The following is a 19,233-nucleotide window of genomic DNA, read 5'->3' as shown; positions in this document are numbered from 1 at the left end:
CAATGTACACTACATGAGAGGGGACCCTAATATGGTCTGCTACAGTATATTGTATTGTCTCTTATTCCACTGATTGGTTGAATTCCCTATTGTCCTGCATTCTAGGGAGGGTGCATTAGCCGTGTCATCCATTGTCCATACTGCACTCACCCTTAAAGTCATGCTGGGTTTGAATATGGCTCGAGTGGGTTGAGGTACCCTGTAATCATGGATTACAAATGCACATGTGCATCACACTGCGCACGCAGTCTCAGGGCTCTGAAGTGTCCTGTGCTGGCAGTGAAACGTATGGTCACAGTGTCACAACATAGACATTATTTATTCAAAAATCCCATTAACTGCACAAATATTTGCATTTTGAATGAAGTACACTAACCTGAATGGACTTGACTAAATGGATATGTATTTTACACAGACTTGAATTGTAGCTCACGTATGCTATCATCTTACTGTTCTATACATACTGATATATACAGCAGAATGTACATATGTCCTTGCATTCAGGAAATCCCAATAGATGAGTTCCTGGTGGTGATGTCCTTCATAATCAGTGAGAGATCAAGCTCAAGCCTTCCTCTTGAACACCTGTCTGCAGACCTTGTCCTCGCACGTCAGCTCCTGAGAAGAGAGAGGTTACATAAGGGTGAGGAGAAAAGTAAACATTTCAGGATAGGGACGGACAGCAACATTTTCTCAGAATGGAGGCAATTCAGCTGCATTTCCACATCTGCTGAGTGGCGACAGTAGTTATTTCTGATTCCAGTGGGATAAAAAAACATCATTACCTGTGCATCACACTGCACACAGTCTCAGGGCTCTAAAGTGTCCTGTGCTGGCAGTGAAACTATGGTCACAGCGTCACAACATAGACATTATTTATTAAAAAATCCCATTAACTGCACAAATAACTGCATTTTTAATGAAGTCCACCAACCTGAATGGACTCAACTAAATGGATATCTGAAAGTGTTCTACAGAGCCAAAGAGTAAACACAATAAAGGTGATGGTGATAAGGGAAACAAACGTCCTTTTAAAGGCCCATCTGCTTGCGATCGCCATGGCAGTGGGTTAGACTGCACTGGGATGCTTGGAATGCATAGAATTAGTGTGAAAAACATTCTTTTCAGCTCACATCCATCCATGCCCTTGAAGTAATGGTGGCCGCAGAACCAAATGCATTTATTTACAAATGTACCCATGTTACAGCAAGAGTAAAACCAGACAAGCATCAGATATTCTTTTTTTGAATAATAGTTTAAGTAATTTGTATCAGTGAATAATGAGGTGTTAACAATATTAACACATTGTATTGTAATACTGTATATAATCAGTTTACATTCAATGTATCAGTTCAAGTAATTTCAGTTGTAAAACCATTACTGACTACCATTACTATACAATATTATTGATATAGCATAATTTCCTTTACACTAGAATCTCCTCATGCTTGTGTGGTCTATATATGTCTCACATCAACATCAATATCTTTCTCATAATTAATGAAATTATGATGTATTTATGTACATAACAGAAGAATGATAAACTACTTCACTACAAGACGACACATTAACATTGCATGACTTTGCTCAGTTGGTGAACATGAATGTCTCTTACCAGAACCAGTTTACCATCATCTATCCAATGCTTCCAGCCCCGGTTGGCCTTTTCCCCCTTCTGGGTGCACACCAGCCGGTCTCCCTCCCAATTCACCAGGGCCTGTGGGGGATGATACAGTGTGGAGTAATGAGACCGGGTGGGTGTGCACATGATCTGATCACTGACTCGTTGACTCATAGTAACTTGAGTGAGAGAGTTCAGGAGGAGTGTGTGACCTTGGCACAGTTAACATTTCAGTCAAAAGACAGAGAGGGTTTGGGTACAAATTCCCTTTGCTTGCAGTTTTACTCAATCTTATCTATGATTCTGTATCATTGATTGTGGATATTCTTTTCAGTGACTTAGGGCATAAATTGGTAATATTACATGCTGTTTTACAATAAAATGATTAATCACAGATCGATATCTACACACGCAACTAGATCATTTAAACAGGCAGCTAAACAGATGTAGGACACGTTCATCTAGACTAAATAGAAATTTAAACAAAGAGCTGACTGAACACGAAGAGTGTATATACAGTAGAACACAAATAGCAGGAGGCCAAAAGGATAAAATATACTGAGAGAGAGAGAGAGAGAGAGAGAGTGTGTGTGTGTGTGTGTGAGAGAGAGAAAGTTGTATCTTTGTATACTCAGATATTCTACCTTGACCACCCTGTTGTCCAGTCCTTTGGTGTGCTCGTCCATCTCTTCTCCAATGGTGAAGGTGAGCTCGTAGTTTCTGAAAGTGCTGAGGGTCTTGACTGTCATTAAGTTGCCTTCCTGAATTAAGACTTTTGTCTGGCTAAGGGCGCATGCAATCTTGCGGGTGGCAAAATCGATGTCTGTGGAGATAATAGTTAAATTGATCATGACCTTTTTCAATTTCCACATTGAATACACACACAAACACACAGACATGGGGGGCAGAAAATCAGGTTAGGTAATCATTAAAAGTTACACAGACACAAACCATAGCCCAAATCAGTCCATTATACACGTTTCGCAGTACAGACGTTACCACTCATCAGCTATAACCTGTTGGTCTAAGTGCAGAGAGAGTGCATATGTCCATCTCCAACTTTGCCAGAGCTAGCAGATGAAGGCCTGGTCCAGACTAGGCCTCTGCGTAAGTAAGTAAGTAAGTCTGCGTGGGCCAGAAGTGGGCCAGAAGGGGACAAGCTGAACCGCTCTGATAGAGACCTGCTGCCTGCTCTTACTCAGCGCCTTCAGGTAGTCATCAAAGTTGTCACTCTTCTCCATCTCCCAGGTCCCATTGAAGTCCACCACCATGGCTCTACTGTGCTGTGCTGTCCTCTGCTGTGCTGTGCTGTTCTGCACCGGGCTGTGAGCTGGGCAGTGTTGTGTTGTATTGTGTGATATCTGGACTGGACTGGACTTTGGGATGAAGCGGGTACAGAGCGCTCTGGACTTTTATACGGGGCAGGCCTTGTGGGGTGGGTGTAGGGCAGAGTACTATAGATAAGAGGGGTTACTGGGCTAAGGGGGTGAGGGGTGGGGTGGGGGGTGGTGTGTGCGGTTGGGTTGGGTGGTAGTGGTGGGGAGGGGGGGGGCAGCTACCAGTAGAACCCCCTGGTCACGACATCAGGCTGTAGTAATGAAACACCCAGCAATAAAATCCCATCTGCAGAAATGGGGCAGGGGGGACACAGTCCATTCACAACATTTGCTGTAGTACTACTATGACTATTACATGCATGGCCAGACAGGTGGATAGATGTTTGAGAGGGGAGGGCTGTACCAATATGCAGGTGTGCACTCAAAGTCCATTTGCCTATATGAACGCAGACAGAGACAACCTGTGACACGTGGACACATCTGCCTCTCAGTGTAAATATGCTTTACTCACCCTGTGTTTGCTCACCATCAGACAAGCAGGAGTGAAGTTAGAGATGGGCTTCAGGCCAGACCTGGCCAAGATCTGGTGAGGACTCAGGATATAGAGGCCTCTGATCAAATCAGCACTGGATCCTTAAAGGAGCCATCAAGACTAGTGGAGCAGGGTGACAATAGAGACGAATATGAGCTGCGTTCAGAACATCCTCTGAATTGATATACAGTTTCAATAGTACAGTAATTTGCCAATACATGAATTCAAATTATTTTCAAATGAAAGTAGATAAGTACTGCATGTGCTATCACACCATCAAAGGTATGAAATAATGGCACAATGATGTCCCAAGAAAGAGAGGACACAAAATCCAAACCATTTTCTGATATCAGATATGATCAGAGATAAAACATTCCTCTCACACTCACAGTTTAAGCTGAAATAGAAACAAGACAAATAACCATTGAATAATAGCATTTATTCTCATAACATCAGATGCTACAGTCTCTATCTGAATGATTTGCATCTCAGTAAGTGTTACAACATGTTAACTTTTATTTGTTTCCAAAAAAATAATTTACAAATGTATGTTTGTATTGCATTGACATAGCATAATACATCATGTTCTGTGTGATTTAAAGGTGACTATAGGAGGATGGACATAAGGCTGAGGACAGCAAACTCTCCAGGAAACTCTCTGGACCAGTTGTTAAGTCCAGACAGTCAAGCCTGCTCAGACGCCATCCCTCACACGTCCCTTCAACTGCTCACCACTACCCGACCCCCCGCTGAAATGCCCAAGGAAGTCTGAGGCCACACTTGGAATGTACTCCTCATTTTAGCCACAAGGTGGAGGCACTGAACATGAAAACTGGCAAAACTATGTGTGATCTAGGAAAGCTTTTCTTGCAGTAAAATAAATATCGCCCTACAGCATCACTGAAATTGTGAATATTTGGGTTTTTTTCACTGTCATGATCATGGTGTGTAGATGACTCTGACTTGACACTAATCAGCTATTTGTCAGCATTTCTTTATACACCAACATTCAGTGTTTCAAAGTTCAGTTCGTTCTTTGGGAAATCATAAGAGGCACCAAAGATATTCAAAGACAAATGAAAGTAAAGGAATATTTAGAGTGTGTATGTGTGTGTGTGTGTGTGTAGGCTACTTGTATTTCATTGTAAACTTTGCCAGATCAGTTTCGCACATTGCTCTTGCACAAAGGCAACATTGCTCTTGCACAAAGATACATTTACTATTCAGGGTGGAGATGAAAGAGACCCTATGCAACATTTTCATAGTCATAAAATCGCTTAAGAATCGTTGTTTTGCTTGTCTGACCAGTTTTATCGAAAACAGTAATATTTCCTCCCGCCCCCAGTGTCCCTATCCGCTATTGCAGCCTTGCAGTTTGTCTAGGAGGCGATCGCTCCTTGTTTACGTCTGGAAGTGTGAAACGTGCAAGGAACAAGAAGAACCACGCTTGCAATTTATACACCTCTGTCCAAAAGTATTAGAACACATGCTTAAAGTTAAATATAAAATCATCTTTTGGAAATTCATCTTAATGCATCACTATACACTTAACATACTAAGAGTTTGGCATGCTTTATGTCAGTTATTAGCTGTTAGCTAATTAGCTGGTCTGAATTGCATTGAGCTCAATGAGAATGAAACCAGCTAATTAGCTAACAGCTGTTTCATTTAAGGCATTAAGGTGAATTTCCAAACGATGATATTATATTTAACTTTAAGCATGTGTTCTAATACTTTTGGACAGAGGTGTATATAGCCTATATGTCTAAATATACACGCTAAAGCTGTAGGGGAAGCTCTGCAGGGAAATATGCAAGCATAAAACGAGCGAAAACGAAAAGTGAAACCGAAACCGGAGATGAAATCGCCATCCTGCAGTTTCTCTTTAAATGAACTGTTGTAAAATCCATATACAGCATTCTCAAACATAGTAGACTCAAATGTAGCGGAAAGATATAGTGTGTGTGTGTGTGTGTGTGTGTGTGTGTGTGTGTGTGTGTGTGTGTGTGTGTGTGTGTGTGTGTGTGTGTGTGTGTCTGTGTGTAGGCTACTTGTATTTCATTGTAAACTAGAAATGGGCATCTCCGTGGAGGAGCTGCAAGAGTGGGCTTGCAGCTTGCCCACTAGCTCTATTGCATTACTTTAAACTCTCTGAAAGGAGCTGACTGGTATAGTGCTCAGTGAAGTAAGAGAGTCTGGGCCCTATTTTAAATGCTGGGCAAAGGGCAAAGTCAGTCCATGACAAGATTCCCATGCATGAACTAACAGAATCAGGTGGAGTGAGACAGCTTTTAGCTTACCGCTGTCTGTGCTTAGGATCTTTCTCGTGGTAATACAGCTGGCCACTTAGTGAAATAGTCCATGGCTACGAGCACGTAGCGATTTCCTGCTCTGTGACCGGCAGTGGGCCCATGACATCAATGGCTACCCGCTCCATGGGAGCTGCGACTGTGTATTGCTGTAGCGGAGCATGCAAGGGGCCCTTTCTAGCGCTGCGCATAGCAGTCAACATGCAATTCAACGTCCTGTCTGCACCCCGGCCAAAAGAGGTGGCCTCTCAACCGGTGTAGAGTTTTTGCCACACCAAAATCTGCGCCGTCACCAAATTTTTCTCCTCCCTGCTGGTGCAGTGCTGGCACTGGTCTGCTGCACACCGACGCCTGGATAGGGTGTCCGCCTTGCCGTGGACACGGCTCGCCCAATGTCGAATCTCCATGTCGTAGTCTTGCAGCGCCTCCAGCCAGCGAGCCACCTGGCCCTCTGGTTCTTTGCAGTTCAGCAGCCAGGTGAGTGTTGCGTGGTCTGTTCTCAGGAGAAATCGTTTGCCGTACAGGTCCGAAAATGGCGCACGGCCAGCGCCATGGCCACCCGTTCTCTGCGGGTCATGCAGTAATTCTTCTCCGCCCGATTCAAGGAGCGGCTGAAGTAAGCAATCACACGGTCGCCGCGCTCGCCCCCTTGGGAGAGAACGGCACCAACGCCCACTAGGGCGCATCAAGTGCCCCTCTTTCTCTCAAAAACTCTTTTTTTGATTTTGGCTATTTTCCAATAATCTTCTTTACACTACATTTAAACTTAATAACGTAAATTAATGACATATCTAGCTTCTGTTTACAAAGAACATAACCGCTCCACTACACTACAACAATTTGCTAAATCATTTATTTATTTAAACTATCCAACCATTTAACTGTTCAGCCATTCCAACTCAGTTGTCATCAACTATGACTCCAACCGTTCATTTCCCTATCTGACCTGTATCATTGCACTTGGATTATATTTTAAAGAATATTTAACAATATTTTACTCAGCAGCCATGTTTGCATTTCCATGCACTGGTAATTCCCTGGAATTGCTTTTCTAGTTCTTCTTCTTCTAACCAGAGAATGTCTAATATGGGGAGAAGGACCACTTGCTAAATACTTCCGCATGGTACTGCAACTAGAGGGCGATCGCGAGCAAGTGATGAATGAATGGGTAGCAATGGAGCTGAACCCCCCAATACCACATTTGTCTTTATATAATTTTTTCTCCAGCAATTGCATTAATGCATGCGATGCAGGATAACTTGACTTGACAATTAGCTGACCAATGCAATTTTCAATATTTGTTGTTATTCCTAAAAACCCTTTCAAAGTTTTCAGGTCACGTGACACAAAAGCGAACCACTTTACGGCCATAGACCTAAAAGAAGGTTCAGCTTCACAACGTCGTCGTAATCGGTCGCGATTTCTCGATGACCAATCAGCATCCATGAGCTAAATGCTAGCATGTTACGCGGAAAGCGGCCCATCCTATGAAAAGCAGAAAGGACATGAGTGACTTTTGATTTCATTTCCAGTGGAAAGCCTATACTCAGGTAGCTACTACGACAATGTACATTAAGAAATGAAGTTGTCAACTGTGAAAAAAAAGAGTTTTAGCCGCTTAGCTCCATAGACCACAATTCAGTTATCACTTGCTCGGCAGCGCCCCTAGCGGAATTTCCACAGATTGCAGGAACAATCCGGTACAATGGAGTTAATAGGAAGTGGACCGGCTCTCCCTAAAGGGGCTCTGTTCTAACGCAGCTAATTCAGCTTCAACCGTTTAAAGTGTAACTGCACCCCATAACTCCACCCACTTCACATTTCTGAAAAAGGCTTTCAAAATGGGCGGGACGTTCTGAAATTTGGAAGGGAGTGCAGCACTGCTGCAGCCAATCAACCATGGTGATTTTGTGTCAATCTGGGAATGAGTGCTGCAGACATGGCTTATCACAGGTAGGCTAATCAGGGCAGCAGGTGTTGGGGCGTTTCATTGCAATAGCATTTTGGACCAAAATACCATGGCATGCTTCAACCTGTAGAAGGCGCGGAGAGCTATATCTCCACAAAATCATACGAAATGTTACTTTGTCAGGAAACACGATTTTTGTCAATATTAACCCTGGTAATAGTGTAGTTCACCACTTATGAGTATTTTCAATCAATCAACAGCTAAAAAAAAACAGCTAAAAAAGCATAGGCCTAATTTAGGGTGCAGTCAAAGATAATTAAGGGGCGGAGATACTTCATGAGCAGTGTCATCTTAGGCTACTTTTAAAAAGTTACAGTTACAAATTACTTCTGCCAAAAAGTAATTGAGTTAGTAACTCAGTTACCACACTGTAAAAGTAATTACTCAGCAAAGTAACTGACATTAATTTTATGTTCTATAACGCTATTAACATCTTTAGCGTCAACGATATCTATAATAACTGATTGAATCAGTGGGTGGAAGTCAGAACGTGCGCATGGCATCCGCCAGCCCAGGCCCGGGAGGATTCCCGGTGGGCTGTTAACGTTTTGGGCCGGTCTGAATGTTGTGAGCTTAAATATATTGTTTCTGTCGATTCACTTCAGCAGCCTGGACTGTGCGGTCGCGACCCCTTACTTGCAGTTTCCCAAATATTAACAAAGAAGCACTCACAAAACTGTTCGGAAGTCTATATTTGCAATAATCTACGGGAGTAATGAACAACCCCTCTCCAGTTGAATGGCCCTGACGAACTATGTAGGCTATGCAGTGCTCAGAGACGTGTAGCCTGATGATGAATACGTCGATGACACGCAATGACGCGCCTCTTTATGCAGAGGAAGTGATCCCCATTTTGCGCCCATAGACATGAACTACGACGAAATATCTTACTCCGCCTTAAGGATCTTAGGTGCAGTTACACTTTAACGCTACGTTCGTAACCTCTATTTTAAGCTCTACCTTAAAGTGACAGTGCACCATTTATGAATTAATTAAACAGCATCATATTAACCGTATATTTCTTAACAAATTTATTTTCTACAACAAAATTACTTTGTCATTATTATCATTTAAATAATTATACGTTATATACTTCACTGTGTGTACATGTCTGGGAGGGGGGATATTTAATGGGCCCTTGCCACTCAAACAAAATTGGGCCTCAAGGTCAAAAAGGTTAAGAATCCCTGATGTAGAGCTCGACAGTCCTGCCCACAGCCGATTCCGGAAGTAAAAATCCAATACAATTTCTCCACTGACAACTGGAGAATAAGCCATAACATCGTAACCGTCCATGGTAGACTTAAAACCAGCTACGGCGTGAGTCGCGTGACTAAGCGATTGTAGGCTACCTGCTAATATAGATGCCAAAAGTGAATGGGGCATCAACCTTGTTTTGAGAAAAAAATAAATTATTCGCGATTTAACGAGAGAGTACTACACTACCCAACATCCTAACGTGTAAAAGATGGTGAAAGCAGAGCCTTTGATTGGTAGAGATCGCCTTTGCCATGGCAATCCCAAACAAAACCTCTCAATTTTCCCCATGCCTGTCGGTTCTGTTTATGAAGCACTAAAATAACTGAGTGAAATGAAAAATGCATTCAAATTTACACCCCGGGTCGAAACGCATTTCTGACACACACATGTGATATAGGAAAGGCGCTTCTGTTTTACTCCATATTTTTTATAATTAAACGTGCAAGTTACAAATAAATCTAAAATGAACAAATTGTTTTCTATAGGCCTAGCTGTTATTTCAGAACAACTTGGTCACTCTTACATAATGGCAATAGATAGTTTTCAATGATTTGTGCATACTCTTTTAAATAGACAAATGTAAGAAACTCCATAAGAACCCCCCAGCACCAGCGTTCCAATCACAGCGTGTATAGAGTTGGTGGGTGGGCTTAACATAATGGTGACTGACATGCGACCAGAAGTTGCGACCAGGGGGTCAGGATTTGACTGAATAGGTGCGTTTGCGATGAGCTGCGGCTGACTTTGGCTGACTTTAGGCTGGCTTCATACGTCAACGAGAGCTGCAGAGTCTTAGCAGGAGGGGCAACTAGCACACGCAGCTCATCCCGGACAGTAGGTGCATTCGAGTTCGGAAACCAGTGCCGGTTCAGCCCTCCATGGGGCTCTAAGCAAAATCCTGCTAAGGGGCCCTCCACCTGGGCCAAAATTTAACCATTTTTTTTTACAGTCGCACATGATACCTCAGCGTTCCCAATTCAATCATCCCACCCCATCTTGTCAACAAAAGTTACCAAATATAGTGTTTTGCCCATAAAGGACTAGGAGAAAGAAAATAATTGTAAAAATAATTGAAAGAAAAATAATTGTATGTGATTGAATCACCTTCACAGCTATAAAAGCAGTTTTAGGGTCTGGGCTGCTTGATTGTGCTAGTAGCCTACTCACTGAGGCTGACCTGTGTCTGTCAAAGACTATTTAAACAATCATGTTAATACTTATATAGGCCCTACCCTAGGCCTAATTCACGATGTGCATCTATTGTCCAGTATGCAGCACAGAAAATCAAAGTGAATCCATTAGGCTACTTTCCATTTTGCATGTTAAGTAAGAAGGCTATCTAAACCAAAGAAAGCTTGACTGATATTGTAAAACAGTAAAAGCATTTGCTTGTTTTAAAAATGTATGGGAAGAGTGAAATCACCGATTAGGGTAGCCTACTTTCATCTCGAGCACACACGTTATGAACGTATTTAAGATACGGTTAATAGGCTATTAGGATACCTCCACCTTCATTGGTGTTTGTTCGTGTGTTAGCAAGATAACTCCAAACGTTATGGAAGGATTTCGAATTCAGGAAAGGTCTGAATGAAGGATTACATTTTGGGAGTAATGCGCACTTGGGCGGAGGTCTGCGCTCTTGGAGTGCTTATAATTTATTTATTTATTTCAAAATGTAGCCAGTCGCCGCGACATTAAAAAAAAACGCAAATTGTGGTTATATTTCACAACTTTTGCAAAGTAGATTGCTCTGACTGGGAAAGGCTAGCAAGCAAGCCACAGACAGATCAGGGGATTCACTGCCCTGTTAGGCCAGCAACACGCGCATCAGAGATGCAAACAAATGGATCAATTTGGCTACTCAGATTATTTGTTGACATTAAACCGAGGAACGAACACAAGTTTACCCGACTGCTGTTCCCGCTGTTCATTCTCGTAACGTTTCTTCCTCTGTTTGTAATTCGGTTTCATGATGATTGTCGCTATAATAACTGTACAGTAGCCTACCTGTCGCTTGACTCAGGGGAGACGGGGGAGGGGGCCTTCATTAACTTGCGGGGCCCTACGCAACTTGCGTAGTGTGCGTATAGGGAGAACCGGGCCTGTCGGAAACGGCTGACTTCGGCTGACTGCATACGTCAACGAGAGCTTGAGTGTCACCGGGAGGGGCGAAAGTTTTAGGTGCAGATGGTCCCGAACACGATTTTGCAAATTTGACAGACGTGATTCGCGTGAGACCTCGCGGGAGATATCGCGGAATTTGTGTTCATTAAATACAGTATTTAACTTTCATTGTTACTCATTAAAATGAGCATGATGACTGACGAAATAAAGTGATATGAAGTAGTTTAAATAAACCACTGTTATCATACAGTTACAGGCCTGCATTGTAGCACATTAATTAAATATCAAGTGTTTTCCGTGTGTATATGTAACCAACAGCATAAAATAGCAGAATATCAAAACCTTTTCAGTAGGCTAGCCTACCGCTGTTCCAGAAATCACAAATAAGAAGGTAGGCTATCCCTTCCATATCTGTTAATTTTAGTACCTTCTAACGTAAGGGGCAAAGATTCTGCAACAGAACAAGATGGATCACTTTTGACAAGCTCAGGTGTCATCCCAGACAGCTGGCTGTGCTGATCCTAAAGTGTTAACTGCATCCATCTTGCTCCGCTATAGAATCTTTGGTAAGCAGGCAGAACGAGACCCCTGTCATAATCGTCATGGGGAGATTCCTTCCAAACCTGTTCCAAACGGACCTATCAAGTCCTTGAACTGACGTCATGGGGCGGGATACAGCCAGTTGCATGCACGAAAAGGCAAATGCAGGATTCGACTGCAGGTGTCTTCATCCCGCGAGTTTTGAGTGACGTGACATGGTCGCATTTTTGTGACATGATCACAACTTTTCTTCAAGTCGAACAACACGTCTAACCAGCATGCACTGCATATGACTCAAATTACGTTTCGACTGCATGCGTTTGCAGCCGACTTGACATGTCGAGTGCACCTAGTCTGACTGAGCTTACGTAGGCCTACCTGAAGTTACTCGCGAGAGACCTGGCTGGAGACCTCGCGGTAGATATCGCGGGATTTTGTATTAAATACAGTAAAACTTTTATTCTTACTCATTAAAATGAGCATGGTGACTGACGAAATAAATCGATATGATGTGTTAAAATAAACCACTGTTGTCATACAGTTAACAGGCCTGCATTGCAGCACCTTAATTAAATATCAAGTGTTTTCCGTGTGTATATATTTAACCAACAGCATAAAATAGCAGAGTATCCTCACGTTTTCAGTAGGCTAGCCTACCGCTGTTCCAGAAATCACAAATAAGAAGGTATCCGTTCGATTTCTGTTCATTTTAGCAGATTCTAACGTAAGGAGCAAAGATTCTAGAACAGAGCAAGATGGATCACAGGGATAAGCTCCAGCGCCATCCCAGACGTTGGTTTTAGTGCAGTTGAACTGATTCGTCTTGATCCGCTCTAATGTCTTGGGTAAGGAGGCAGAATGAGACACCTGTCATACTCGTCATGGGGAGATTCTTCCAAACGGCCCTATCACAACTTTGAACTGACGTCATTGGGGTGGGTTTTGGCCAGCGCAGTTGCTCAAAAACGAACTGCGCTGAACTGCGCTGGCTGAGCTAAGGCGCAGTCTCCCGAGATCTTGTATGGACATGTGACATGATGTCACGGGGGTAACTCCCACCGCGACTGCAAGAAGTCGGACATGATTTCTAACCAGTTTGCATTTCGTCTGTCCCAGTATGCACTCTGTTTAACCCAGCATGCATCACATCAAGTCAGATCTGCGCAGATTTTCGTCAAGTCAAACGCACCTATTAGGTGCGTTTGCGATGAGCTGCGGCTGACTTAGGCTGACTTAGGCTGGCTTCATACGTCAACGAGAGCTGCAGAGTCTTAGCAGGAGGGGCGACTAGCACACGCAGCTCATCCCGGACAGTCTGACTGAGCTTACGTACCTGAAGTTACTCGCGAGAGACCTGGCTGGAGACCTCGCGGTAGATATCGCGGGATTTTGTATTAAATACAGTAAAACTTTTATTCTTGCTCATTAAAATGAGCATGGTGACTGACGAAATAAATTGATATGATGTGTTTAAATAAACCACTGTTGTCATAGAGTTAACAGGCCTGCATTGTAGCACATTAATTAAATATCAAGTGTTTTCCGTGTGTATATATTTAACCAACAGCATAAAATAGCAGAGTATCCTCACGTTTTCAGTAGGCTAGCCTACCGCTGTTCCAGAAATCACAAATAAGAAGGTATCCGTTCGATTTCTGTTCATTTTAGCAGATTCTAACGTAAGGAGCAAAGATTCTAGAACAGAGCAAGATGGATCACAGGGATAAGCTCCAGCGTCATCCCAGACGTTGGTTTTAGTGCAGTTGAACTGATCCGTCTTGGTCCGCTCTAGTGTCTTGGGTAAGGAGGCAGAACGAGACACCTGTCATACTCGTCATGGGGAGATTCTCCCAAACGGCCCTATCACAACGTTGAACTGACGTCATTGGGGTGGGTTTTGGCCAGCGCAGCTGCTTAAAAACGAACTGCGCTGAACTGCGCTGGCTGAGCTAAGACGCAGTCTCCCGAGATCTTGTAAGGACATGTGACATGATGTCACGGGGGTAACTCCCACCGCGACTGCAAGAAGTCGGACATGATTTCTAACCAGTTTGCATTTCGTCTGTCCCAGTATGCACTCTGTTTAACCCAGCATGCATCACATCAAGTCAGATCTGCGCAGATTTTCGTCAAGTCAAACGCACCTATGACCTCCATGGTTGCGACGGTAACGCATCCTGTTATTTGAAAACAAGAAGATGATTCGTTCAGCGTTATCCTATTGCGTGGAGAGGGAAGGTTACGCATCCTGCTACTTGAAAACAAGAAGATGATTCGTTTAGCGTTATCCTATTGCGGGTAGGGAATTTGAAAGACAACTGTTTATCCCACCCCATTTTTGGAAATAAGCTAATTTCCCACCTACCCTCGAGCAAAACAATCGATATTTACCTTTTTCCCATTCATTCAGCCATTCTGTGAGTCTGGCGATACAACTTTTAGCTTCAGCCTAGGATAGATTGAATCGGATTAGACCGTTAGCTTCTCGCCTGCTAGCATCATGCTTACAAGTGACTAAGATCTCTTCTCAAGTTCAAAAGTGCAATAAGACCAACTGAAAATGAAACCTGCCGTTTTTCTAGGCTGATTTGACACGGAACTACACTCTCATCTGGCGTAATAATCAAGGCAAGTTGCAAACGTACCATGGGCGCAGTGATATGTGACCATTCAAAGCGAAATCAGTCGTTTTGCGCACAACGTTATTTTGAGAAAATCAACAATAACAAACTTCCGGGTTAAAATGTTGAATTTCACGTTTTCGCATAATTCGACTGTATACAGTCTACAGTTTCATATCGTGAACGCATTTCAGGGAAAAACATACGTTTTGACTGTTAAACCCGGCGAAGATTCAACTCATTTGCTGTCATTCCCGTTGTGCACGCGCCGCTGGAACACCTAATTTTGGGGTGTTTTTGCCCGCATTGCACATCATCTACTCAGGAGGGCACTGCTCCCACATACTTTGGCCCACCATGACAAACCTGACCTCTACTGAAACCTGACACTCAGAGGTATTATATGAAACAGTCTGTTTGACTGTGTGATGTACTGGCAAAGGGTTACAGAGGCTTGAATATTGTTTTCTCTTTCAGCCGGTAACATACATCTCTGGAACTGCCCACATTTGGGCCCTCTAGATCACCATGTCAGCCTTGAAACACAACTAACACCTAACACCAGGTCTTGTGAGCCTGTAACTCAAAGTAGATTACTATGGGCTAAAATATGGAGTTTTCACAAATTTATTTGTGTTGAAATACCTATGCGAGTCATTTTTAGAAATCTGCCAGAGTAGCAAATTAATATGTAAAGTTATCCTTTTTCTTTGATTCTATGACAGTCAGTGTCATGCAAAAGTGGATAAAACTAGAATCTCCAGAATGTTAGCTTTCATTTGACACCAAGATTATGTTTCTACTCAAAGGGGTTCTTGTGTAGTAAGGGTTTTATTGTTTGTATGCACCATCAAATCTCTGAATTCTTTGGCCGAAATGACTATTTCCTTGTTTGAATGGATTTGGAAGGGCTAGCTCTATGGTATATCCGGTAGTGTCACATATCAATCGATCCGTCTAACTCTTAGCATCCCGGAACCGTCGGTCCCATCTCCGAGACTTGCTGCAGTCCCGCGTTATCGTCATTCAAAGCGGAGGTCCCTGATTGACAGCTTTCTTGCCCAATCCCCTCCGGTTACGGATATCTCGACAACCAAAGGTCGCAGAGAGACATGGGAGGGCTCTATGAATGCGGAAGAGGCAGACGAATCTTCGGATGTTTTTAGCTTAGCGATAGCACTTTGCTATGGAATGCTACGCGGCTATACAGATAAGTTTCAAGTCGCAGATTATTTATTTCTAGTTTGTTGCTTTTGTATGAACTGTATTATACATCTACCAAACGTATTATGGATAAAACAACGTGGATATTCCATTACTATGGGTTCTTACCATGTGAAGGCCCAGCATTCTATGGTTGGCAGATCGCTATGGGGTCGTACAAGGACTGTAAGGTAAGGAGTCACTGATTCGAGATGGGTTTGGTGGGAGGGGGGGTACAGTACAGTACAGTACAGTAAGTTTTTTTTTTTTTCTTTTCATAACGAACTATACATATCTTGATTCGTGAGAGTCTAAGCTTTCAACCGATATGTGACATGACTATGGAACTTCGTGATATGATGCCTAAAATTATGGGAGGGGGGAGTGGGGGAGGTGTGGGGGTGGGGGGTGAGTCGTGAGCGGCACGCCCGTTCCAGAGGATGTTAAAAAGGTGATTTCTCCTCTTCTGGCATATCGTGACAGGAGAACCATGTCAACTTTGGATGCGGTTATCTTAGCGATAGTTTGTGTAATACCCTCGATATACATATCGTTGTAAAGCTTAGTTTATGGCCGTTAACGTGAGCACAATAACTTAATTTAATACATTTTACCGAAACAACTGGTTCCGCTTTACAGGGATACATATATGAAAATAGTCCCCATAGGCAACAAGCAGGAAGTAGGGCGTGATATCACTGCGCCCATGGTACGGTTGCAACTTGCCTTGATAATCCGATTCAATGATCTATGCTAGGCTGAAGCTAAAAGTTGTATCGCCAGACTCACAGAATGGCTGGATGAATGGGAAAAAGGTAAATATCGATTGTTTTGCTCGAGGGTAGGTGGGAAATTAGCTTATTTCCAAAAATGGCGGAATATCCCTTTAAAACACATGCCATGTTTGGTCATTAATATCTTGACAAATGTGTTCCCCAGCCTCCCCAAATTTTCTAGGGTGGAGGATGTAATGTGTAAACAATTTCAAGTCTGTAGTAAATGTCTCTTGACTTTCGAAAGGGCCCTAGATTTTGGAAAAATGTGCATTAAGTGTGATATTGAGGGTAGCCTATTAAAGAACAGATTTTTTTTCACACCACTCTGACACTAGATTAGGCCAATAACTGAGGTCAGAGCAAGCTCCCCTTACTGTCTGTATCTATTACTGTACAATTAAAAAAAGAGACAAACTTCAGCCAGACAGTGACTCTCTGACGGTTATGCTATGACATATTGACATATGCAGTGACATAACATAATAGTTCATGGATCATCAGATGTGTGCGTTTTTTTTCAGTGAATCAGAAAGACGAAGAAAATAAATACATTCCCATGTATAGCCCACCCCTGTGTATTAACCTCATAGCTGAAGAGATTTTGTTAAATCAATAGGCCTACTGTACACCTCGGTTAATAGGCAGGAAATGTATAGGCTATATGTATGACTATAGCTGTACATCTCAAGAACAATCAGGTTTTATCAATTCATTGTGTAAAATAAATGTATACAATTTGGAACGAACCATGCTGCCAAGAGACTTTGAAAACAAAAAAGAAATTAGATTTGTGAACCAAACCTTGTGTGAATAAAATGTGAGAGATACCCAAGCACAAGGAAGGGTCAGGGAGTTTTGGCCAATGATATAACTTTGAAATATTTGAATTTTTTATGTTTAAAATGTAATTATTTTTAAATGTAAGCCTGTGTAAGGTATGTGGTGACTGCAGGTGCACAGGATGTTCATATAACCACACGAGGGTAGGCAGTCTGTAAAGCTCACTCAAGACAAACCACAAAAGAACACAAGGTGTTCAGAGATATCTGAGTGGAACAATACCCAGAAAAGCAAACGTCAATGTGGCTGATCAGTATCCTGTGTAGGGGTCATGGAAAGGTAAATCATCTGACTGTCAAAAAAAAAAAAAACGGTTTACACCAGAATCGGGTGAAGTGTTGAATGTACCAGAGTCTTAGGGAAAGGAGTATAAAAAGAGAGAACAAAGATAAGTTCGGGGGCTTTTTCGAGATGTAGCGACAGAGTTGGAGTTGCGGGCTGCTGGGACCTGGTGGGGGGTGGTCACGCAGGGTCGCTTCTTAGTTACCATGGAGAAGACAGAAATACTTTTGTTTTTCACTTTATTTGAACCATTTTTCCTGTTGGATTTTTGGGCTTTTTGTGGTTGCTTTTGAACCTGCGTGGTGATTGGGTCATTAACCTTAAGTCTGTAGGTTTTTCTTTGTTCTTTTATTTTGTATTCAAGTCCATTTTTACTTATACCTTGTATTCAATACTTTTCATACTTATTGACGTTTTATTACACTTAAACTTTTATTGGAACCAAAAAAACTAATAAAAACCGCTTCCAGTGGGGAAGAGAAAGACACCCTTTTGGTCCGAGTCTCCATCTTAAGGGGTTCTTTCCCCTCCCGGTGTGCATGAAGTAACCCTACTCTTTCCGTGGACATCACTGGCTGACCCTTGGGGGATCAGTTGTCGGGCCGGACGCCTTTGTCTCAGAGAGCCTGCGTGTCTAGGAGGAAAGTGGGGTAAGTTAAAAGGTTGCCTCTACTCTCCATCCCTGTTGGCCTGAGGGGGGAGCTCTGGTCATACGGCAAAAGGTTGTGATGTGTGGGTGACATGTTGGTCTGTACTGTAGGGTTCACGGTGAGTGTGAGAGTGTTTGTGTGTGTTTAGAGTAGGGACAGGTTTCATTGTGTGGGTTAGGGAGAGTTAGGCCTTGACGTTCCTAGCATCCTTGGGCCAAAGGTGTAAGCTAGATGATAGACGTTTCAATTGGGGAGAGAGAGAGAGAGAAAGATGGTTGGTTGGGAGTTGGGAAAGGGAAACTGGAAGGGGACACATGCCATACCCACACATAGCCACATCCATTCAGCCCTGACCTTTGTTTTAAGCTCGTATTGCACAGTGACCTCAAGATGTTCACAATCACTTCAAATGCATTTGATTTGGCTATATGCCTTCAGTATCATTTGAGATGTATGCATGGGACAGCGTTAAATCCCATCACTTATGCATGCTTATTCAGTATAATCCCACGGCTAATAGGATTATGGGAGCATGCTTAAAGATGGCTCAGTCATCCCAGGTTAAAGATGGTTTAGTCATTCAAGATTTCACATTACAAAATGGCTGTCTAACGCTTCATCTCTCAGAGTCCCCTCATGCACTATTTTGACAGAGTGGGGAAACAAAGCTGCAATTTGGCCTCAATTTGTATTGAATGGCTACAGCCTGGAGACATGAAAAGGGATATAATATGTTAAGTAATTTGAATAAGTAATAGAAAGGTATGTTATACTGCATATGGTTCAGAATGTAGCGACGGGTAACGTTTTCAATCAAACAAAAAGGGCACAGTACCCGTCCCATTACCCATTAGTCGTCATATCCATTATAGTCAGAATTTGAGTCTGCAGTAATACTGCTCCATTGGGATGTAATTATGGGACGTGTTTCAACCGACAAAGGGGGGAAATGCCAATCGACAAAATAGCTTACAGTGAGCTGTAGGAAAAACACCTGAGCCATTCCTCTTCTCCACAAATGCATTAAAAAACTACTACTGTGAATGATGGCGTTAACCTAACTAAGTGTAGCGTCATCTGGAACTGCTGCCCCTACACATATGGCAGTCCAAACTGTTTTAGTTTGTAGTTCCCCGATGGTGGACAACCAAGTAACCCGAGTAGGGATG

The 19,233-nt window shown here is 42.8% G+C and overlaps 1 protein-coding gene across 1 annotated transcript; it reads right to left on the bottom strand.

Annotated features, from left to right (window-relative positions):
- Positions 1-300: 300 nt before the first annotated feature.
- LOC134061669 (retinol-binding protein 2-like) lies at positions 301-3,009 on the bottom strand. The gene is made up of 4 exons (XM_062517425.1): positions 2,820-3,009; positions 2,266-2,444; positions 1,616-1,717; positions 301-618 (listed from the first exon to the last, which is right to left on the bottom strand). The coding sequence occupies exons 1-4, from the start codon at positions 2,890-2,892 to the stop codon at positions 565-567; spliced, it is 408 nt and encodes a 135-aa protein (XP_062373409.1). The 5' UTR covers positions 2,893-3,009; the 3' UTR covers positions 301-564.
- Positions 3,010-19,233: the final 16,224 nt, after the last annotated feature.

This window comes from Sardina pilchardus, chromosome 2 (genome assembly GCF_963854185.1).
Source record: "Sardina pilchardus chromosome 2, fSarPil1.1, whole genome shotgun sequence".
NCBI lineage: Eukaryota > Metazoa > Chordata > Actinopteri > Clupeiformes > Clupeidae > Sardina > Sardina pilchardus.
Note: the sequence above shows the minus strand (reverse complement) of the source record. Positions and strands in the feature narration are given on the sequence as shown.

Bases quoted from the DNA above. Each gene is read 5' to 3' on its own strand.
- LOC134061669 (XM_062517425.1), bottom strand. From the start codon at position 2,892: ATGGTGGTGGACTTCAATGGGACCTGGGAGATGGAGAAGAGTGACAAC. The intron at 2,445-2,819 runs GTAAGAGCAGGC...TTATCTCCACAG, and splicing joins TGACTACCTGAAGGCGCTGA to ACATCGATTTTGCCACCCGC. The intron at 619-1,615 runs GTAAGAGACATT...CTCTCTTCTCAG, and splicing joins ATGATGGTAAACTGGTTCTG to GAGCTGACGTGCGAGGACAA.